At 43.6% G+C, this 24199-nt stretch overlaps 1 protein-coding gene across 4 annotated transcripts in view; it reads left to right on the top strand.

The window, feature by feature from the left end:
* STRBP (spermatid perinuclear RNA binding protein) overlaps positions 1 to 24199 on the top strand; it is a 106785-nt gene that overhangs the window by 43283 nt on the left and 39303 nt on the right. For 3 of the 4 annotated variants that reach the window (XM_048822741.2, XM_048822740.2, XM_048822737.2), the window contains exons 2-10: positions 4203 to 4384; positions 7633 to 7850; positions 13161 to 13326; positions 15433 to 15577; positions 21268 to 21362; positions 21771 to 21866; positions 22424 to 22535; positions 23162 to 23259; positions 23735 to 23846. In XM_048822741.2, coding sequence (XP_048678698.1) covers positions 4382 to 4384; positions 7633 to 7850; positions 13161 to 13326; positions 15433 to 15577; positions 21268 to 21362; positions 21771 to 21866; positions 22424 to 22535; positions 23162 to 23259; positions 23735 to 23846 — 1045 coding nt within the window. In that variant the 5' untranslated portion in view covers positions 4203 to 4381. The remainder of the gene's footprint in view (positions 1 to 4202; positions 4385 to 7632; positions 7851 to 13160; positions 13327 to 15432; positions 15578 to 21267; positions 21363 to 21770; positions 21867 to 22423; positions 22536 to 23161; positions 23260 to 23734; positions 23847 to 24199) is intronic. The other variant, XM_075120372.1, reaches the window with a different exon arrangement.

Here is a 24199-nt window from a genome sequence, read left to right as displayed (position 1 = left end):
ACTTCACATTGCTCTAGTGCCTTCTGTCTGAGGATTTAAAAAATCACATCAATCCTCCTCTCCTGGCCCTGGTGAGGTGCGAAAGCATTATGCCCATTTTACAGGTGGAGAGTGAGGCACAGAGACGGTAAGTGACTTTCCTGAGGTCACTCATGGCTTTGTTTACCCTAGAGGCTTTTCCTGGAAAATTCATTGCAAGCTGCGGTGGCACTAGCTGTGGTGTAGCCCAGGAACAAGCAGCTTTTACCATCATGTCCTCTAGGGCCTAGGCCACCCCGTAGGCACGCCAACCATCCGGATGGAGCTGTCTCAGGTAGGGGCTGGTTCTAGCATAGATGCTCTGTGGTGAGTTAGTGGCAGAACAAAGCTGCTGGATTAGAAGGATTGCAGTCCGTTTTTATCCCTTCTGATGGGCCTGGTAACAAGCACAGTGCTCAATCCAGATGGCTGGGGCTGCTCTCATCTTGGCTTCTGTTTATTTTCCACTCTGTACCTTGTTCTTAAAGTAGCATCTGAATTTTTAGAAAGCGGGCTCCGTTCTGTTTAGTGGTTTTATTAAACATTCTCTCCTGGGGCCTGAACTGCATCAAGTTTTCCTTTGTGCGGACACTTCTGAGGAGTATTGTTGGGCAATTAATAATTTGAAAGAACACTGTAGGACAGCTCCAGCTAGAATTGTGTGTGGTGATTTTTCTTCTTCTTCCTGAATAATATTGATGAAGATGCTGTCATCTGTAACTCCCTCCCTAATCGGAGCACAGTGCAGCCATTTCCCCAGACCTCAATCGCTCACTTTTGGGGAAAAGGGCAGGTAGAACTGGATTAATGGTGACTCTTGCCTGACTTGTTTTGCTTGTTAATACAACTAGGAGCCTCTCTGAAAAGCTGCATTGTTCTACCCCTCTCAAGGATAACATTGAAAGGTGTTGATGCTGCGTAACATGTCCACTGTGCAGCAGAGAGAAAATAGCCCCGGTCACGCTGTAAACATTTGCTTTGAAGCTATTTCAGGTTTTCAGAGTATACAGAAAAGAGCTCAGTGCATGCGGAATTGCACCCTGAGGTACATTTGTTCTCGGAGCTCAAGAGGTGGATTGCAGGCTTGGCCTCTAGACAGTACTGTCTGCCCAGCAATTTAGTGAAGCATCAGAATTTGCTCAGTCAGCCATTTCCATCCATCTGTTTTCATTGTGTTGTCACCTATAACCTGCAGCTTATAGCAGTCCTGGAAGGGAGTCCAGGCTGGAGCGTAGCTTGGTGTCTAAAGACTGTGGTGATGGACACATTCGCTAAATCCAGAAATAGGCCTTCCTGTGTTTTTTAAGCCCGTCGGCTGCTCTGGTGAGGAATGTTTGATTCACTGTTGCCATGCTGAGAAGTGGCGGAAAACCGAAGACTGGGCCCTGACTGACACCCCTGTGCAGCTGAAAATGTTGGGTGGAGGGTGTGGCACTCACATGTTTCCTGGTAACCAAGGGACAATTTGGCGTTTTCAGAAAGTAACAAGAATCCCGGCTGCAATGGGCTCTGTTTCCATACCTGGGACAGTGTCCTGGGGCCTCAGTAGCTGTTCACCGCGGGGAGGGGGGGTGTACGAATGCCTGGAAGTCCAAGGGCATTTGTGAGGCCTGGGAGCTTGCTGCCTTGGGTCCCAATCTGCAATCACTTAAATGAAGTGAGCTGTAGCTCACAAAAGCTTATGCTCAAATAAATTGGTTAGTCTCTAAGGTGCCACAAGTACTCCTTTTCTTTTTGCAAATACAGACTAACATGGCTGTTACTCTGAAACCTGTTAAATGTGTATAACTCTACTCATGTGAGGTGATCATTGACATCAGTGGGGCTACACAAGCGAGTAGTTATCTGCGTATGGGAGCATTTGCAAGGATTGGGTCTGTGCAAAGTAAGTCTGAGACTTCAAAAGCTGCCCCAGGGTTTGGACCCCAGTTCCAGTTGGTATTTTAATGGCAACTTTGGCATCTCAGCCTGCAGTGGGAGGGCAGGATTGGAACTTTCTGAGGCTGAAGAGCTGAGCAGGTCGTGAATGTGTGCTATGGGGGCGCTGCATTGGTGGAGAGGGAGTCTTAGCCTGGTTATTCGGTGCTCCCTGTTGGCCCTGCCATGGAACTAGGACACTCTAATTTGGTTCTAAAGGCAAATATACCTGTGTTTATTGTCCAAGCTCTGTCCCTGTTGGGCTTTCAGGGCCCTTTCTTGGCAGAGGCTCATCTCAATCCATCTCTCTCCCTATGAACTTGTCCCGTCCAACCCTTCTCGCCCCCAAAAAGCGTTTACTGTAACCATATCTGACCCCTTCATTATTTATATTCTCCTTCAACCCGTCCCCATATTTAACCATAAGGGGGGCCCCTGTACCAGACCCTTTCACTGGCAGGTTGGTTGGTTGTTATACTGTACTGTATCCCAAGTACATTAGTCTGGAATTCGCAGAGACCTCTTTATAGACAACAAATTGCTCCCAAAGCAATTTAGTCCTGTAAATCTGCTTCACTTCTCAGATAGGGGCACAGTGAAGTGGAATGTATTGCTCCCTTTCTAGATGTGTGCAAATCTGTACGGGATGCAACATTTTGATAATTTTGTCACACCTCTGTAGTTAAAGTATGCTTTCAAGTCACTTCTCTAGTCCCTATGCCGTTGGAAAAAGCAGGTTTTGACTTTTAACAATGTCAGGATTGTGCCATAGACAATATGCAACATATTGTTTGATGTGCAGGATTGAAAGATACAAGAAAAAGAGAGCACATGTCAGCCAGCAGGATTTTACCAACTGGCTTTCAACCCACTGCAAATGTGTCTGAAAAGTTCACATGGTGGTATATGGAATGAGAGGGAAACGGGAGTTCTTTGCAAGGACGGGGGTTCCATAGTGCTCACTGAGCTCATTTCCTCTCCTTTGTCACATGGTACTCGCCCCATCACTATGTCCTCCTGTTCTCGCCAGGCACCTATTTGCAGTTGCATCGTGGTGCCCCCCAGTAACGGTGCCTGTTGCTCTGGGATAGGGGAAGGAGCTTTGTGCTTTTATTTCAATGTTTTTCTTTTTAGCTTTGCCAGTATGCACAGAACAGAAAATGAGGGTGTACAGGCCCTAGCCTTCAAGTGTGTGAGTGGGACACCAGTACTCTAGGTGCTGGGGTAGTATAGTGGGTTTTCAGGAAATGTAAATAGCCTAGAACAGAGCCCAGCTTGGATTGTTGTGTGTTTCCCTTCTCTGAGCCGGCTGCTGTTTCTTGTCAGCTCCTAACCCTGCACTTTTGGAGACTGATTTCTCCATTTATACCACCACCCAACCCCACCCCCGCCAAAGAGAGAAACTCCCTGTCTTTTGGTCTTCCCTGACATGAAATATCACATTCCACTACAAATAGCAGACACGAGCGAAGGCTTTTTTCAGGTGCAGAGAGGGATAACTGTTCTGTTGTAACATGGTTCAGAGGAGAAATGCCTGGTATTCCCCAGTTCTGCCAGGGCTTGCTGTCCATGGGTTCGCTTGCCTGTCTGGTGCTGTGGAAAGCAGCACAGAGATGCAGTGTCAGCTGGGGGCTCAGAGGTCATGGGTGAAGTTTTCAGAGTGGCGCCAGGTGACCCAGCCGTGCATTCTCCTGTGAATTTCACCTTCCATTCGATTTGGACTAAATCCCCTGTCCTGCTTTGAAAACCTCAACCTGTAGCTGTTTGTGGCAGGGACTCTTTCTTACTATATTTGTACAGCACCTGGCACACTTGGGGCCATCATCCTGATCGGGGTCTTGGGGCACCAATGAAGTACAAATAATAAATGAAAAGAAATTCAGTGCCCAAGAATATGATATATGGATAAAAGTGGCACACCAGTTTTGTGGCTGGCTTCATATCAACTGTACTAAATACCCTGGAATTCTGAACTCCCAGGTATCAGAGCTTTTGAATGCCAGTTGCTTCTCGGCTGATGATCCCGGATGAGGATGGCACAGGAAAGCGGTAACATGTATGTGGGCATGTTTAAAAAAAAAATTACTTTCTATAGAGACATCTGCTTTTTGTTCGGCATTGATGATTTCCTCCCCCCCTTCTTTTGAAGCCTGCTGCTTTAATCAGTGGCTTGGTTTAATGTGCTGCTTTGAAAAGCAATCAGAATTAGCATGTGGTTTCTTCTCTCTTCAAGTTGTTTCTCTCTCTCTCTCTCTTTCTCTTTGCAGGTGTTGTATTGCAGAAAGCGACTCCTGGAGCATCTCGCCTGTATGAACTCTTGAGCTGGCAGGGGATTGAGAGGCTTATGAGGAGGTTCTGTCAGGCAAAAACAGTGCCTAGCAAAGATACCGAGGAGGAGGGAAAAGGAGAAGGGGGAGGGGGAGCGGAGCTGAGACTCTAGCAAACCATGGTAGGTAACTGTCTTCATTAATATGGCTGCTTTAAAATTATTATCCACCCCTAGCCCGTTGTGGAATCTGTTAAAACAAGAGTGGAAGGATTTTCTGACTCGACTGCATTAAAGATGTCTCCACATGGTTTAAGCAAAGCAAATGAGCTTTGATTTATTGAGGGGCTTTTTCTAACCGGAGAATGAAGCCTTGTGAGCCTGCAGGACATGCATTATTAAACACAAATGAAGGGGATGCTCATAAATAACCTTTTCTAATAAAACTGGCATTAGCAAGCTCTTGCAGTGAGTGTGTGTGACCTTGAACTGTGGATTGCATAACAAACACTGACACTCCCCACCCACCCCTTCCCCACAAGATCAGATGTTGGTGCTCTCTATATTTTAATGTTAAAAATTAAAAGCCAGAGCTCTGTGCTCACCTATTAATAGCATAGATATGATGCATATGTAACCAGTACCCATCCGGGCATATTTGATGACTAATTGAGGAGTCACTTCCAATCTGCCTGCTTGTATCTGTTACAAATCGCAAGAGTCAGAGATGCATTGAATTTGCAAAGCTGTGCAAATGTGAAGGGCTTGGAATGGTTAGTTTTTCTAAAATGCATTCAAGGAAGGGGGAAAAACCCGCCCAATTAACTAATTCTTGAGAGCCAGCTGTTAGGAGTAATTTGAGCCTATTGATTTTTTTTTGTAAGTCCTCTACATGTTGTTGCTGCAAGACAGGGAGGAGTGACTAGGCACAGCATTATATTTACAGTAAAGTACTGTATTCAGATTTGAGTAGACAATTGCTAATGAAATCCATTAAACGATAACCCAGCCAAACACAAATTAAGATTTCACCCTCTGTGGTGAGAAGAATGCTATGGGGGGAAGGGGACATCAGGGAACACAGGGCACAGATTGGACTTTAAATGGGAAGCTTGCTGGATCCAATGAATTCTTGACCCAGATTCTCTTGCTTAGTACTTATTTTGCCATTGCCCGTTAGTGAGGTAACCATGTGTTTCTAATACACAAGTTACAGGCTTATCAGTTTGCCGCTGCTGGAGTATTTTCTATAATCTGTGTTCACAAGAAGGGAGATTTGGGGAGAGGGGGACATTCTTTGGGTGGACGTGAATTAACAAATCTATCTCACTGATTGACTGCTGAGCTGCAGCACCCTTTACCTGTATCTTTGTGTTTTGTAACTGAGGTGAACGACAGCAGGGACCTTCGGGAATGGAATTCTAGTGTGAGAGTACTGGGCAGGGCGTAGGGGGAGCACTCCTTACCTGTGAACCAATGCACTTCTCCCTGAACATGTACATTGCCTGTGGGATAGGAGAACTAAATGCAGATTCAGCAATGAGACTGCTTGGATCCATTACAGGCCGTGCTGTCTCTGAGCTCAGGCATGGTTACAAGCTGTGAAGGAGGGGGAAAGATTCCCCATCACTGCAGGATAAATGCAGTTTATGGAAGTAAATGATTAGCAAGAGTGCACCAGTCTGCCCAGCGGTAGGGGAAAACCCTGTGATCCACATACTGGGAATATTTTTGATTCTCTCCCGTTCGTAGGGAACGGAGCAAAGAGTTCCCTGACACTGCATCAGATTGGTCTTTGAGCACCAGGGTTACATGTGGCTGAAGGGGAAACATCTGGTAGACGAGTGGCTGCCCATGCTGGCTTACTAACTTTTCAGGTCATACATGTCTAGCCTGGATGGCATGGCAACCAGACATCTCCAATCAGGTCACAAGTCTCTGTGCTACCTATCCCCATCATGGAACTCCATGAGCCCTCCTTACAAGCCCTTCTTTATTTGGGATCCTTTAACCCCTTGTTTTTTCTATTTGATGATTTTAATCTTTCCCCACAAGCTTAACCCTTCCCTTCCAGCCTCCTTTCTAGCCATTTTTCATGCTCTTTGCGAATTCCTTCCTGTTGGTCAGGATTTTCCTTGTGATCTGTAGTTGCTGCAGACCCAGATGCAATATCTCCGGCTTGGCAGCACTAAACGCATAAAGTGAGAGGCTGGTGGGCTGCCTCTGCACCAGCCGAGCACAAGGGGAAAGCTGCAGCTCTTGGCATGTCTTGCCAGGCAGAGTTGTTCTCCCAGATTGTCAAAGCCCTGTATAAAGTGCAGCTTCTCTCAGCCTCCTCCCCAGGACACCTCTTTCCAGATTACCTGCCCCAAAACAAGATGACTTCCTTGATGTGCATGGAGCCCTTGAATTTCCTCTTTGGAACCAGATCAGCTGACCCCTTGGAGCCACTCAGCTGCTGAGGGTCTGAACAAAGGGACAGAGTATTCCAGAATGCACTGTGAATTTATTGAAGAGCCAGGAGCCCCTTTCCTTCATGGTTACTATTTACTGTTTGTATTTCAGTGGGGACTAGAGACCCCCAACCAAGCTCAGGGCCTGTCTGTCCAAGGTGCTGCATGGACATAGACATGGGCACAGTCCCTGCCTAGAAAAGCTTAGACAAAAAGAGGGAGGAGGAACCAGGCATAGGCGGAAAGTGAGTTTCCCAAGGTTACACAGCAGGTCAGTGGCAGAGACAGGAACAGAACCCAGGTTTCCTGCCGCCTCATTCATCCCCCTGCCCACTAGGCCTCCCTGGCTCTTTATGCTTCATCAGAACCATGGCTTTTTTCCCCAAAGTGAAACTTTCTTGGCGAAGTTATGCAAGGCAAGCACCCAAAAATACCTTTATTAACCATTGCAGGTAGGATTAGCTAGGGCAGTGCTTGACTGGTATTCTCATGCAGATAAGAGACTGCATTGTCCCTGTCCTTAGGAGCTTACAGCTGCTATTGGGTGAACCTGATAAACAATATGGGGAATAGCAGAAGAGAGTGAAAAGGCTAGTTGTGGAGTAAAGGCGACGAGAAATTTCTCCTCCTTGCATTTTTCTAGCTCTGGACCCGAGTTTTTCTGCCCCTAGTTTGGGAGTTGGTACAGAGAACATTACAACCTACATTCCTGATGGCCAAGTCACAGGCACAACGTGCTGTTGCACTTTGCTACCAGTTTATTCCGGTTTGGCTTTTTTCAGTGCTTCACATTTAATTGGCTGGGTCTCTCTACTTCAGGCAGAGAAGAGATATACGTTCTGCCGTGATTCTAGACCTTTGTTATCCTAAAATACTCCCCCGTCTATATTGGGGAGGATTCCCTTTCAAATAACGCCCTTCTCTTGATAAGCCAGTAACTGTTCTTTTTTTCCCTACTCTTTCCCACCTCTGTGACAGAGATCTATCCGATCTTTTGCTAATGATGACCGCCATGTTATGGTGAAACATTCAACCATTTATCCATCTCCAGAGGAACTTGAAGCTGTCCAGAACATGGTATCGACAGTTGAATGTGCCCTTAAACATGTCTCCGATTGGATGGATGAATTGAACAAGTCTGTGAAAATCGAGGGAGATGGGGAAGCAAAAGAGGAAGCTGCAGAAAGTAATGCCAAGTGAGTTAGTTAAGCCTCATAATGAGCCTCTGTACTACTATGAATGGATTTCTCTCCTGCTAAATAAGGGCCACAGTGTTCTTTGGCTTTGCTGGTTATGAATGTTCATAGCAGGAAGTAGATGTGTCTGGACTCCTTCTGAGATACGAGCACGCTGCGTGAGTGCAGGGAATGAGTAATGAATAGGAACCTGGTCAGGGGCTGTTCTCGCTTTTAAGACAAAATGTTTGAAACTTGCAGTTAACAAATTTAAGAAACAAACGCATCTCCCTATAACTCACAAATCTAAATCCAAAACCATATCGAAGTGGCGTCGGAGCTGTTTCAGTTTAATAGGCAACAATGGATTTATAAATGTGTATTGTTTGTTCAACAGGCTAACTGCTCCAAAGGAGCCATTACGGTACATTGTGTCATTCTGTACTGCATCAAACATCTGTCACTGCACATCTCTCTATTCCCTGACATGGTGCCAGATTTTCCTCTTCTAGTTTAACTCCAGCAATTTAGGAAACAACTGGAACAACTGGCCCCTTTTCAGGTTTTTATGGTTAAAGATCTCTAACTCAGGCATTCTTGGCTCTCTAGAGCCATACAGATAACTGAGCTTCACACCCTGAGCCAGGTATGTATTATGGCCAGTTTAGAGATGAGGGAACTGGGGCACAGAGAGGTTGATTTATCCAAAGCCACATAGCAAATCAGTGGCAGAACCCACAGGACCTGACTTCCAGTCCTGTGCTCTCATCAAACCATACTTCCTCCAGTATAACGACCTTCTTGAGACAAAATCTGGTTAGATCGTTAACATAACATGGTCTGAGAGCCAGTTCCTGGATTTTTTCTCTAACTTTCCTTGCTACAAGTGGTGGATTATTAATGTGGGTTGCTACTGGGTGAGTTTTGCACTGTGAGTTCTGATCTGGTTTTAAGATTGGTGTGGAAAGGTATATTGGGTAGTGCCCACAGGGTCAAGTGCTAGTACTCCACACTAGATAATATATTTTGATGGCCAAATTCTGCTACCTGCCCTTGTGGTGAATATCACTTTACTCTGTCAGTAAGCTCATTGAAATCCAGGAGGACTAATTCTGGAGTAAGGTACTATGAGGTGAAGGTGGCAGACATTTGGCTCTGAGTCAGCAAGACCGTATCCTTAAGTGCTGCTGTATTTGTTTATCTGGGCTGAAGATTTCATTTACCGGTTCAATGTGAAGGAAGCAGTGATTATCAGTCTGTCATAAAAATTGCCATAATAAACCCTGATGTGCATTGGCAAATCCTAAATCTGACCATTCCCTATCATGCTGGTAACAGTAACTTAGTCTTTAGTTATTTCCAGGTCTCAATTTAAGTGTCAGTGTAAGAGTGAGAGAACTGGGAAACAAAGCTCAGTTTTCCCTACTAGCTGGACATGCTCCAGTTTAGAAACAAGAAATGGTCCATATTAGTTGAGGAAAGCTCTGTATGCGAGAGCTCCCACAATCTGCTTAAAAATCCCAACAAATATGGTGAAATGGTAGAAAGTCCCTCCTGCACCAACATTACTAGTCAAAAGTTTCTCCTTTGTCTGGATTTGCTTGATTCTGTCCTATGCACATTTAAAGGGCTTCGGGTCTCTGGGAAGAAATCTGTTTACTCAGAGTGAAGTTTTAAAGAGAAGCCCTGCTAACCGGGGCACCATATGAATAGACTACAGTGAGCTAACTGAGATGCATTCACCAGTGTCCAGGTCAGCGCATAATGTTCTGGGCAAAGCAAACTCTCCACAAGTGGGCCTGCAATTTAGTTGCCTGTTTTCTGAGCACCCTTTTTTGACTAATACATATTTCTCAGATCCATTTCTGATCTTCTCAACATTCTTGTACTTGTCACTTTTTGGTGCAAAATGTATGCAGAGAATAGAAATGGCAAAATATTTAAATTTCATGACTTTTTTTACATAAATTAACTGATAAATTGGTTTAAGGGCGTAGGATTGTGTGGACTCCAGGGAATAATAGCAGCAGATTGATAGGCTACTTCCCTGGAGATGGGCAGTTAAGCTGTGTCATCTTGTGTGGAAGATAAATAACGTCAGGTTTCTGCTGAGCGGTGGACTTTCTTGACTTCTCTGACTCTTTAGGTGGGATGCAGTGCACATTGTGTCAGTAATTTCCAAGTGTTACTGGCAGCATTTTACTTTTCTTTCTGCCATGGATAAAATAAGTGCAGAATTTTTTTTTTTTAAATGGCTTTGATGAAAGTCTTGGCTTGTATTAAGTGCTGTTGGCATAATCAAACAGCCTGACTTCAATTTCATGATTTTGTGTGCAGGATGTTTTATGATCTTGCTGAGTTCTAAATTTAGAGTGCGTTTTTGTAAGTGCCCAGGTCCTCTCTCTAATAAATCTCCTGTCTACAGATGTTCTGACAAAAAGTCAGCTGGCTGGAGAATAGCAGGTGTCAAGTGTCAAAGCAGAGACATGAAGGGGTTTGGGCTATTTCTCTTCCTTCCCCCTCTCTCCAGCTGGTTTTTATAAATCAAAAAGTCGAGATCACTTTCTGTAGAATTTTGTATCAAAGCCAGCCGTTTGGACAGATCAGTGAGTGTTGCCTGCTGGCCTGAAAGTAATGGAGAATTTACATCCATCCCTGCTCCTGCAGAGGAGGGAACGTGGTGATTGGAAGGATTCTTACAAGCAGCAAAGCAGGACAAAACTGTGATAAACTAGGGCAAAGAATAATCCAGGCTGCTGGCTGCGTGAATCTCCCCTTCTAGCTATGACTGGTGTCATTTCTCCTTCATACCGCCTGCCCCCAGCGAAACTGACATGGTGACTAGCTGGCTGCCAACACTAGCACTGTGTGGGGGGAAATGTGGGAATGTCAGGACCATTGGGCTTGCCTGAATGCCTTTCCTTTACAGAAAGCAATCACAGCTGTAGCAGGTCTCTTTTCCACTAGTCTGGGCACAAGAATCCAGGGGTAGCTCTGAAACCCACCCTTTAGTCGGGGTTTAACAAACTGTGACATAATGCTGCCTCTGGGACGTCTTGGCAAAATTTAGCAGATTGCAGTGGGAAAAGTTTACATGAAAACAAGGAACCTGATTATTATTCATTGTAAACAGTTACAGTGCAGTTTGCATCTTCAGCATACTGGGCAAAACATTACCAAACAGTTCCTCCCACACCAGAGAGAAAGGCAGGTGTTTGCCCTGTCATCTCGTATTAAATGAATGCTGTCCGGTCAGCTTAGGCTTTGTGAAAACAAACAAAGTCTAGCAGTCATAAAAATGTTTCTGTGAACTTTGAAACTCATCAGTGGAAATACTTTTTTTTAGTATGTGGTGGATTATTTTAGAAATTCCCATTCAGGTTGACAAGAATAAAAGAAACCATTAAAGCTAACCCCATCACACTCTGCAAAATAGTATGTTGGCCATTCACAAACCATTTTAAAAAGAATTACCGTATATACTCGTTCAGTAGCTCGTTCGTTTATAAGCTGATCCCCCTAGATGGATAGGTAAAAATAGTAAAAACTGTATGACCCTTTCATAAGCCGATCCTATATTTCAGGGGTTTGCAAATTTTGGCTCCCGGCCCATCAGGGTAAGCTGCTGGCAGGTCAGGACGTTTTGTTTACCTGGAATGTTCACAGGCATGGAGCCCCTCAGCTCCCATTGGCCGCGGTTTGCCGTTCCCAGCCAATGGAAGCTGCGGGAAGTGGCGCCACTTCCTGCAGCTTCCATTGGCTGGGAACGGCAAACCGCGACCACTGAGAGCTGAGGGGCTCCGTGCCTGCAGACACTCCAGGTAAACAAAACAACAATGTATTAGATATTCAATTCAATGATTTCATAGAGTTTAAAATCATCAAATTTTGGTGTAGACCCATTCATAAGCCGACTCCCGCTCTTTGATGCGTCACTTTTTTATCAAAAATATTCAGCTTATGAACGAGTATATACGGTATGCTTCTCTGCCAGATTCACTGCCGAATGTTGCAGCATCTGGCTAATTTTCTAGAACCAGCAAGTGAAAGGGATTTACAATCCTGGTGGCATGGGCTAATGACTGGGACACTGCAGTGGGAGTCAGGAGACCTGAGCTCTGTCCCCAGCTCTGCCACTGACCATCTGGTGTGACCTTGAGAGTGTCACTTTCCTCTCAGCCTCCTCCCTTCCCTCTCTGTGTGTCTCTGCTCTGTTTAGGTAATAGGAGACAGTCTTTGTCCACCCCTTTTAAGTATATCCAGTTGTGCCCATGTAGGTGAAGGTAAACATGTGAGAGAGGCTCAGGGTGCATTATCTGATCGTGGATCTCAGAGCATGTCTGATCAGATCCTGTCAGTTCTAACTGCACAGCTGCCTCTGTAACTGGGGCTGTTTTCACCACTCCAACGCTTACAACCCTTTCCATGGGGTATGCAGCACAGTGATATGCCACTAGCTAGTGCTGCAGCGTCCAAGAAGCATCTCTGAGGAGTGCCTGCCTGTGAATGTCAGTAGATGTGTGAGTGTTCCTCTTCTGTTTCCCGTGGATTCCTGCTGGTTTGTGCACTCTTGGGCTGCTCAATTGCTTGTTACGTTTTTGTCTGTTGTCAGCACTCAAAGCTGAAGTGTCGTTTATCTTGCTTTGAAACCTATGACACTTACTGTGGCTCTTGAGTCTCCAGAGAAAACCAGGAGAACATTTAAGTCTGATTCCCCAACCTCTGATTCTTCTAGCTTTCGGTGGTGAAAATTTTGAAGGGCTCCTACAGGGAAGATTGCTTGAAATGGGGAGCCTTCCTAAAGTATCTAGTGTGTGCAGGATTCACAAAAACGGTTTGCACAATATTTTGAAGTTACAAGCTTCAAAAAATACATGTAAAAGGAGGTATAGGCCCCCACTGTCGGGCGTGCTGGGGCCCTCAGGAGCATAAGTCTCATTGAAAGACAATGGGGCTTAGGCTTGTAAGAGTCCAAGTCACTTTTGAAAATGGGTCTTAGGCTTCTGAAAACTTGACACCAGGCTCGTGTGCACTCTGCTTCTCCTGCAGTTAGGCAGTGAACTGCTTGGAGCTTCATAACTTAATCCAAACCTTTGATTCACAATTTGGTGACTACAGAAGCGTTTCATTCATGTTCACATTAGTTTCCATCATTTTCCTGTTGGCTACTTGCAGAAAAGCTGTCAGTGCTTTTCATGATCCTGTCACTGATGCATTGCAGAAATGCTGGAATTGTTTCCATCAGTCTCTGTTCCTTGGCTACAGTAGGGGGTGATGGTGGGTTAGGCGTGAAAATATCACTGTAATTTTTCAGACATGTGTCATTTCCAGGAAGCAAGGTGGTCGGACCTTATGTGGTGTGATGAGAATTGGTTTGGTTGCAAAGGGCTTGCTGATAAAGGATGACATGGATTTGGAGCTGGTTCTCATGTGCAAAGAAAAACCCACAAAGACCTTGTTATATACAGTCAAAGACAATCTCCCAATCCAAGTTCAGGTAAGTTAATTTTGGGTAAGTCCTCCAGCTCTGATTGATAGTATTGCAAGACATATTCAGCTAAAAGCTGCACTGGGTAAAAGCTGAAATTAATTTGATACCAAGAAAAATACAAGCGGTAAAGGTACAGAGAGCAAAGACTGTACTTAGAATCTAGGACAGTGGCTAGAGCCTGTGATACCTTAACCAGATGGATAGAAAGGCTATCCTCAAAGCGTTCTTCCCTAGTCCTTGTTCTTGACATCAGTCCTGCTACGCCCTCCAGCTAACCTTCCTATTGGAGAATTCACCCATCTGTACTCTTCCCTGCTCTCACTCGTAACACAGAAACTAAATGGGATTTTAGATCTCCCTTCTCCTGAGCATGTCAGCCTGGCTCACTCTGCCCTGTGTGTTTCCAGTGTGTTGAACTTCCCCGTTAAAGAAGCTTTGTCCCTCAGCTCTGTTTCAGTCTAAACTCCCCTGTGATTCTTAAGTGACAATAGGTAAGGTTCAGAGTTTGTCATGGTTATTTTTAGTAAAAGTCATCAACGGGTCGTGGGCAATAAACAGAAATTCACGGGAGCCTGTAATCTGTCTGTGACTTGACTAAAAATAACTGGGTGGTGCAGGGGCTGGTGGAGAAGGAATGACAGCTGGAGCCCCACCACCGCCAGGGGCAGGCACATGGTCCTGACTCTGACCCCAGCCACAGCTACCGAGGCAGTTGTGGGGGTGGGGGAACGCACAGCCCCCGTTCCAGCTGCAGGTACAGGGGTGGCAGAGGGAGGAACGCAGTGCCCCGGCCACAGTCATGGGGGTGGGGAACGCACAACCCTGGCTTCAGTTCCAGCTGCAGGGAAGGGGTGCACAGCTCTGGCTCTAGCCCCAGCTTCAGCTGCTGACAGCTGAAACCGAAGAAGTCATGGAGGTCCGGTAAAGTCACGGAATCCTGAATCATACCCTTAACAAGAGGCCATTCTGAGCGGTCAGTGGTCGCGGATCACAATGAATCCTTGATATGTAGTTAGTATTAATTTGTACCTTTTTGTTTTGGTGTGTAAAAAAGCATCCTGTGAACAGATGCAGCCAGTACCACCTCTTTTTAAGGGAACCCAGGGCTATAGCTTCCTTTGACATATCCCTGGGCCTGAATAATTAGTCCGGCCTGAAGCCCATGGCAGGGCGCTATTGCCTAGAGACTGTGCCCCAACAAATACCTCTCGCAAGTAGCTCTTTCTAAAGTAGGTGATGAAACTCATTCTCCCTCCTTTCTGGTTTGCTTTCTTGTCTCATGTTTATTTCCACATACAGCGTACACGTTTCTACCATTCTTGGGAGCTATACTTTCCATTGTTCATTTGTTTGCACACAAGTGTTCAGGTTATATGGAGGCCTACTCTGCAGACACAGCCATCTCCGGAGCTGGGGCCTGGTGGGGACATGTGGGGTAGTGGAGAGGTTATGTTGCCTGCCTGTAACAGTGTTTTTTCTGGAGGAAGTAAGTGCCCTAGATTTATCTCCCCATTTGTAAAGACGTGGTGATTAGAAAGGGTAACTCTTACATGCTCTCTGTGGTTCCAGTTCTCTAAACTGGTCCATGTGGATGGACCCCATCTCCTACAGAGTCCCGTTGAAGCCAGTGCGGCTCCATGTAGGTGCCGAGGTCTTGTCCAGGCAGATTGGCTGGTAGGATTGGAGCCATTTATTCGCTTGCATCCACTGCTAATTGTCAGGATGGTGGTAGACTGCCAGGGGGTTTGCATTTAGAGGCAGCACTGCTGAGACTTAGATACTGTAAGAGCTACAATTGCTGGCAAGTAATTCACCCTTTGGCAGCTTCAAAAGACGACTGATCATTGTCTGCACAGTGAGTGGGACACTGTAGTGCATTTATGCGGCCACCATTTAGCATTTTTCTGGTGAACAGCTGTTTGCGTTTTTAAAAATTATTTACGACTTCATCAACTCTTAGCTGAGGGTGGAGGGACAGTGCCTGGCAGAGCCTGTGTATTACAGCATTGCAAGTTCAGGGGTCATCTGCAAGGGGCAAATCTTTCTTTAGGAGGTGCTTCCTTTACCATGATTGAGTGGGGATTTTTGAAAGTGTTTCTTGATGCCTTTCAGAAACTTACAGAAGAGAAGTACCAGGTGGAGCAGTGTGTGAACGAGGCAGCTATTATTATTCGTCACACAAAGGAGCCCACCCTAACACTGAAGGTGATACTTACATCCCCTCTCATTCGTGAGGAAACGGAGAAGAAGGACGGAGGTATATAGAGAGAGTCGTTTTTCTGCTTCCCTCAGAGTTTTCTCCTAAATGCTTTCTGACCGTGTAGCATAGGGTTCGTTAGGGAGTGAGGTCTCATTTTTATTGTATACTGTGTGTCATCATTAGCGTGGCTCACCTTGATAGGTTACAGTGATTGTTCTTTAAACAGTCAGCAACCATTTAATTTTCACATAAATGTATGTAAAATTCCATTTGCTGTGCACAGACAGCATTATTATAGCCTTGACTCAGACACCAATTAGATCTTATCTGAAAGAAAGCAGAACTAGTTATTAATAATTAAGCAGTGCCTGCACAGTCCTGTTTTTAAATTAAATCAGTCAAATTGGACTGGTTCATAAAATTATTCCTATTGTATAAAAACTGCTCTCTTAAAATGCAGTTCCTACAAAGCTGTGTCTCTTCCTGGCACACAGATTTTGCTAATTATTGTTGTGTATGTGTATTTCTGTCTTTAAGGTAAGAACTTCTTAACTAGGATACAGTTGAAGTTAAAGCTAAAATACTGCACTTCACTTCTGAAGTTAATGTTGTACCTACTGTCCTGAATGTAAAAATATATTTGGAAAATTATGCATCCTAATTCCTCCCCATCCATTCTTCCCTCTCTGCTGGGGACTTGCAACTTGGCCACAAGAAACTCTTAAGAAGCGTTGACTCTTAACACCTACGAGACTGGAAAGAAACCAAGAGTAACACAGAGCGAATGTAGCCGTGTTTTATTTTATTGTAATCTTCTTGTCAATAATTTCTGCTTCCGCTTCCCAAACCTATGCTTAGAACTTTCCACTGGATGATGTCAGACCTTTGACCAACTGGCCACTCTCTGTCATGACACCTGAGGCAGCTGGGCCCATGTGGGCTAGGGAACTCCCTATTGCTCTTTTCCCATTTCTAGACCTGCCACAAGTCCCTTTGCTTATTTCCCTTCCCACATGAAATACCAATACACTGAGAAATGTTGGTCAGTTTCTCTTCATTTTGTGGGGAGAGGGCAGGAAGGATTGATTTTTCAAGTGAAATACAGAACTTAGACAGCAGTTGGAAGTGCAAGAATCTTGCAGTAGAAATGAATAGCAAAGATTCATTAATAAAAATGTCCCAGAATTACCAAATCACTAATGGGGCTCTTGTGCAGAAACACAATTGTTTTTCTTTAAAACAAAAGCCAGATATTTGCAGACTGCTGCACTTTTTCTTCAACTTCCTGGCAAGTGCTGAGTTGAGGTTTGTTTCCATTGCAACAGATACACGCTCGTGAGACCGAGCACAAAAATTTATGGCAAGGTATTTTTAACATCACTATGTGCATGCACTTTTGCACAAATGTTTCTTCCTGTGTGATCCCTTACAGGAAAGGATGGTGCCTTCATCTGCTGGAATAGAAACCTGGACTTCATTAATTTGGGACTTGTCTGCTAAGATGAATGAGGACATGAATTTTCATGCTTTCTTGTTTTACTATATTTGTCGTTTTGTTACTGATTTAGGATCTTAAAATATTTTTCAAAATTTTGTTCAAAAACCTTGCAGTTCAACTTTTAAGTATAAAGATAGTCTCTGCAAATTTGTGATAGAGCTGTTGTTAGATCCACCCTTACCATAAAACTGATGATGATAGACTGGTTAACACACCTGGTTCTGAAGTCCAGATTCTTTTGTAGTTGGCTTCAGTTTCTGTGACGTTCACTCCCTAGTTTATCTGAACAAAGAAAACTTGTAATATTCCCCTTCATAAGTTAATCATTTTTTCTTATTGTATTAAGTAACCAGCTAGAGGGGGAAAAGTGAAAATTTTTCAGCTATCTACAACCACTTCTAGTCACTTTGAGCCATTTTGGATTTACTAAGTGAATAAAGTTTCAAATCTAATATCAAGGGGAAATATTTAGAAAAGCTATTCAGGAAAAAAAAATTAATATAAAGGGAAAATATTGCAACCCTTCTTTTGATGCTCCTGGACAAAGCCAGCCAAATACAGGTGTATTTCATATGCCATTTTAAAAACTATTCCTCGCTTTTCTTATTTACTTTTTTCTGATAGAAAAGCTTTTCAAGTTCTTCATAATTTGCTTTTCATCTTGCTAGTAAGATGAGCCATTCTATTCCGGCTGCTGCTTTTCTCTTTGTTCCTTAGTTGGCAGCAGACTACTAGTATGCTAAGAGGCTGGGCGAAACTGACCAAGATTTCCAGCAGTATGGTTTGATTACAGTCACTAATCTATCCTCTAACCAAATAAGCAAGATTAGGTGCAATGGAATTCTTTATCAGTGCTTCCATTTGTTCTGTAGGAATGTCGTGTGTACCTTCATGCCCTGATGTCAGAATGCAGAGAACAAACATTCCTGGGTTTCTCTTTAGTCTCCCCCCCTCTTTTTTTGGAGAAGTGTTAATGCTTAAAATCTGGTGGGTGTCCTATTTGTTTTTGCTGCTCGGTAGTAAAAACAAATACTAGACCAGTGCGTGTGCATTTCAGTATTCCTTCCAAGCCATCCCCTTGCAGCCATTGTACAAGCTCTGTTTTCTCCTTGTTAGTGGAGAGGTCAAACGTTTGAATCTGGTGCATTCTGCGTCAGAATGAAATTTATGGCCTCGGCAAGGTTTTAATATCACTCGTGTCCACCAAAGAACAGGATCTCTGTGAATTAGGCTTTCTCAGTGCCACTCTGCAAATAGTTGCAGTTACTGAACATGTACATTCAAAATAAGAAGTTCAAAATAAGAAGTAACTTCAGCCACCCAAATAAGATGGTGCTGAAAACAACTGAGTTCAGTAACTGAGCAACTGCTTCATAATCAGTCTGACACCCAGGACCTCGGTGGGCAGAGAGTCCACAAGTGCCCTTGAAGGACCTGCAGCGCAAGCCACAGATTTGCCTCCTCTCCAGAAAGTAGCCATGGTAGCTATACACTAACAATGTTGGCAGGGGAGATTATCGAAGGACTCGTTCTGTATGTGTTGCAGGCTCTGAATTAATGGCTGTTTTGTTTGTTTTTTTTAACAAACTCCTCAGTGCTGAGTGTCATTTTTTAGAACTAAAAAAGGAAAAGAAGAAAGCTCCTCATACATGTTGAAAACTTTGATTGGGTCTCACTTTCCTGACTAGCAGAGCATGAAGAAACATGCCATTCTAATGAGGATGTCAAAAGGGAGTCTGCTGCAAGTTGCTCACCCCTCTTCACTGCCTGTTCTCTCCATCTTTCTGTTTAACAGAATCTTGCACCAAATGTTGACTGCCTGCAACTTCTGCAAAAGCTGCCCTGGAAACTCAAGGGTTAATGTAATGAATGCACTATTTTCAAAGGCATCCGTGACTCTGGCCTCTTTAAATAATCTCTAATGAGCGTCAGCATGCCACTGCAAAAGTAGGCTGTTTGTTGTATTTATGCTGAGTTACACTGAAGCCTGTTTAGTCACCTGTACAGTAATAGAGAATACACCATGTTCTGGTTTATAAGTTAGTGGTAAAATTTAGTTTGTTTCATCAACAGTTGTAACATACTCTAGCAAAATGTTGTACAATCTTAGTTAGAAATAGGACTTAATGGACTTGCAAATTCACCGTAATTACTAAAATTGAACAAATTTTGCAGTCAGTCAACCTTTGCCATTTCTAATTTTTAAAGAAGATTCTAATCACTCATTGACAGTAGCTGTTTTAAGCTTTAAGCAGATGTTTATATTGTCCACAGTAAAGGGTTTTGTTACAGAAACATTTAAAGATTTGTAACAAATGTTGCACTTTCATATCCATAAAACACAATTTTCTTCTTGTAAACGAAGATGCAGAGGAAATTTGAAAGTAAAAGTCTTAAATTCCAAAGTCATGATGCAAAGTGACCTTTTGTGCTTGTAAACAAATACCTGCTAATCCCGTAGAAGACTTTGCAGCTCTGATTGGGAGGACAGGAGTGGAGATGAATCTTAGCAATGCGATTATGTTGATGAGGGTAACAAGAAACAATGCAAATATCTGCTGCGAAGTTCATCAGGGTCAGAAAATAAGCATATCGCACTTCAGTCCTTCGCTGGGAGCAGAGCCAACAGATACAAACTAAACCCACAAGCTATCAGACAAGATGTCTCTGTTTCTGTTGAGCTTTACACTCTTGTTTTTCATTACCTTTTATCCATCATGATGTAATGGCTACAGCTTTGCTAGAGCAGTCTCCCTAGCCAACTGCATAGGAAATGAGGCCATTTTAATATTAAAATAGTAATACCATGCAGCGTAACCTGTAAAAACAAATGGCAGCTGGAATATTAGCTGTAGGGGTGTGGGTGGGTATGCAGTGTATACAGTGGTATAAATTTTTCCCCTGCTTCTCCTAAGTAAAATTTAATGTTTTGCGAGATACTGACCTGGCATGCATCTACAAGCTGGTTTGGGTTCTGTATTTCAGTCAGCCCCAAACGGCTATCTCTGTACAAATGCACATGAATTAGCTGTTATGAATTATGAAAAACAGTATTTTTCTACATTACTGCCAATTTCAAGAGAAGCAATAGAATAGATTCCTAAGAACAGCATGTATTTATTCAAAGGGTCATTTTGAACTGTGGGTTGGTTTAGTTCCCAGTATGTGCTCATATGTCAGCTAAATGCTATTGACTAAGGAAGTTAGCCCTTGATCCTGCAGAGATACTTAGATGTGTGTAATTCTACTCATGAGGTAGTATAATCACATGAATGAAGTTAGGCATGGGGTTTATGAGTTTACAGAATCAGGGTTTTAATAATTTGTTCCTTTAAAAAACGAGAAAAATAATTTCTTATAGAACTAGATGTGATTGCTAGAAGCACTTGGTAGCATGTTGGATTTAAAAAGGTGGGGGGGAGTGTAAAACTTAACAGAAGATTTCAGTCTTTTGTGTGTCAACTCCTACTTTAGTTTAGTTAGACAACTTCTGTTGCTGTTGGGAAGAGAAGATTTTTATGAAAGAAAAAATCTTGAAATTGTTAACAGGATCTAGAAGTTTTACAACTTCTTTGCTGCTTTCATTTGTTACCTGGTTACACACAACACTACAGTCGGAGTGCAAGAACTTGTGTATCAAAATGTAAAGTGCACATTAACACAAGTTCTTTTTTTCTCCAATTCATTTATATTGGGTTAATATTGAAGAGAAATACACTTCTCCACTGTTAATTGCTGTGGCTTTGATAAAGATAAACTGGAAGTATCTTCAAATTTTCAGAAGGCACCTCAAAATCATTCCTTAATGCTTCCTGCCTCTGAGGCAAACTTTCTCCTTCAAGAAAATGTTCCCCTTGTTGAGAAGGTTGCTGTCAGTTAGTAATTCTGTGCTGATTTTATGCACCTGGAATAAAACCACAAACGGGAGGGAGGAACGAAAGAAGGAAAAGTGCTACATAGCTATTTTCTGCCCTGAAATGTGTTCTACATTTTTAATAAGATCCCAGATTGTCTGTAGAGTGGCCATCGATTCTGTATAAGAAGTGAATGCCTTTTGCTTCTGTTGCACATGTGCACAGTTACTACCTTTTTAATGGCTTGTTTGAATTAAATAACACCGTGCACTTAAAAAAAATTAATTTTTTTCTGGGAGTCTTATTAGCTCATTGAGATGCTGCCGATCGTTATGTACTGTGACAGAAACCCCTTGGTCAAATTGTATCTGTCTCTTTTTATCCCATTTTACCAGTAGACAATGTTGCGATGAAAGATCCTCCGGACTTATTGGACAGGCAGAAATGCCTGGAGGCCTTGGCCTCTCTGCGGCACGCCAAATGGTTTCAGGTTGGCTATTTGTTCTTATCTTGTTGTTGTTGTAGCCTTATGAGGGTTAATTTGAGACACTTCTAAGTTTAATGCCTTTTTTAATTTCTATCTAGCCCCTCTAGAATTTTGAATTCTGAGCGCTGTTCTGTAAAAGCGGCAACACTAGGTAGCTAGCCAACTGGTCTAGAGTTGTCATGAGGCTACAAAAGCAATTTTAACATTATGCTTCTTTTTTACTGTTAAGCCTGCCTTCCTATAAAATGCAGTATTTTGCTTTTATGTAACTTCATTTGTTTTGCATGAAACCGATTAAGTGCTAATTAGTAATCATGTTAAAGAACCTATGCCAGGACTCTGTACATTTTAAAAAGCAAAATTGAAGGCTGGATTTCAGCAGGTGTATTGGAACCATTTTGTTTGTTTTAGGCCAGGGCAAATGGACTAAAATCATGTGTAATTGTTCTACGTATTCTCCGTGATTTGTGCAACAGAGTCCCCACGTGGGCACCGCTAAAAGGATGGGTAAGTGTGGAACAAGAGTCAGATAGCGACTAGGTTTGAAAAGTCAGCCCTTCAGTAAATGGCCGCGGTGTCTTATGAGGGCTATAGGGTGGGCATGTGGAACTCAGCTCCCTGCTTCCCTTTCCCTCATCACACCCATTAAAACAATCTTTGGTTTAAAAAATTGCCTGTGGAGCTGAGGAGGGAGAGGGGCAGCGTGTGTCCATTTCAGTAACTCTGTGTGGTGCCTGGAAACCATGGTGATGGACGGTGTCAGCAGGGCCTCGTGTGTGCTGCGGAATCCACCCCTTGCCATAGAAATCTGACACTTTTAAAAGCCTCTCGCCGCCATGGCTGGCGCAGGTGTAACCTTGGAAATGTGAGCTCCGGGTAAGCTGACGCAGTGGAGTTGGTGGGACCCTCCTGCTGGGAAAAGCTGCACACTGCAGAAATCCCCAGGTGAACAAACGCCCCGGGGTCACTAGGAGCAGCGCCTCATCCCCATTTGAAATGACGTCTCGTGTTTAACTGCTGCCACGCTCCAGCACCTGTACTAATTCTAATTTAATGTCTTTTAGCCACTAGAGCTTATATGTGAAAAATCTATAGGTACTTGTAATAGACCCTTGGGCGCTGGGGAGGCCTTAAGACGAGTGATGGAGTGTTTGGCGTCTGGAATTCTGCTTCCTGGTAAGGGCCCACAATAAATTCAGACACACCAAAGATGGATCATGCCTCCGTTTTGAAATGTACATGTTTTCAATTCCTGCATGTTTTAAAATGCCTATTCTCAGGAGCAGCAAGCAGGAGGCTTAGCATGTGGATTGTTTGCAAGACACTGAGAAGCTCCATGATTAACGTAAAAATATATTGTCCCTATTAATAGTTGTGACGTTCCTGTGCTGTGGCACTAATGATGTTAGTGTCTGCTGGGGGTGGAGTGTTGACATTAGAATGACTATCGGGGAGTTAGAGAGAAGACTATGGGCCAGGCGCTCAGCTAGTATATATGAGTGTTTTGAAATCAGTAGTTCTCCCAGGTTTTAAAACGCCACTGCCAAATTCTTAGCCGTTGGTGCCTCTGTCTTATGTGTGCAGTGTTGACAACAACAATTTAAACGGCCCTTCTCATTTAGGGGGTAAAACCTTAGGATTTGCTTGTTTCTAAGGCTGTTTCAGTCCCCATTGAGATAGATGGGGGCTCTGCACACTCATCGGAGAGTAGAATTTAGCTCTTGTGACTTCCATTTGACTCCAGCAGTCATTTGGTTGGTGTTTCTGACATGTTCTGAACTGTCTGTTTTCCCCCCTTGTAGGTGGCCCTGGCCTGCATGATCCTTGTGAGCGGGAGCCAACAGATGCTTTGTCCTATATGACCGTGCAGCAAAAAGAAGCCATTACACACAGTGCTCAGGTAGAAAACCTCTGCTTCCAGGAACCTAAGTGTCATTTCTGCTGAAGAACGTCTGATTTACAGCATTCAGTTTACCCCTTTGCTCAGGATGGCTTCTTTCTTGCAGTAGAATCATGGCAGCTGTTCTCATGCCCTGCACGGGAGGGATTAAATAAAGGTTTTGAGAATATAGGAGTTCTGTTATGAATGAAATCTCCTTGAGAAGGCCAGCTGAAAGCCTGTGCTTCGTGTAGGTCCCACTTTAAGTACCTGTGACGCATAGGTCCTGTGCTGGTGCTCTGAACAGGGGTGAATTTCATACAGTGTATCCCAGAAGTGGCTGTTTCTATTATCTCTCTCTAATTAACCCTTTCCATAGAGATTTGAGTCCTTCCTCATAGGAGAGATGTTGATCCTGTGTCTAGAGTTTTAATCAGAAGTTCAGACACCTGGGCAGAGCATTGCAGTGATGTGTCTCGTTTCTGCTTTTCCCTAGCACGCGCTCAGGCTATCAGCCTTTGGTCAGATCTATAAGGTGCTTGAAATGGACCCTCTCCCATCAAATAAATCCTTTCAGAAATATTCCTGGTCAGTTACTGACAAAGAAGGTGAGTCCAGACTGTCTCTTGGGGAAATGTTGTTAAAAACACAAACCGGATGTAACCTGGGTGCTAAACTGAGTCTTTGGAACATAGCTTGGTGAAATTCTGGGTTATGTGCTGTGTGTGTCAGAAGAACGTTTCTTTTTAAAAAAAAAAATGGTTATAATATTAGAGGAAAATCTTTCCGCGGTCTCTAGTCACTAAATAATAGAACTTACAAAAGAACATGGAAAATATAACCACTGCAGTGTAGCATGTGGTTTTCTTCTGATGTATGTCCTCCTTGCGGCCTGGGGAGTGAAAATAATGCATGTCTCTTATGCTAGGGGAGCAAGAACCTTTAGACAAGCCAAAATGAG

The sequence above is a fragment of the Caretta caretta genome, chromosome 16 (assembly GCF_965140235.1).
Source record: "Caretta caretta isolate rCarCar2 chromosome 16, rCarCar1.hap1, whole genome shotgun sequence".
NCBI lineage: Eukaryota > Metazoa > Chordata > Testudines > Cheloniidae > Caretta > Caretta caretta.
The sequence above is the reverse complement of the archived record's forward strand: the minus strand, read 5'-3'. Positions and strand labels throughout refer to the sequence as shown.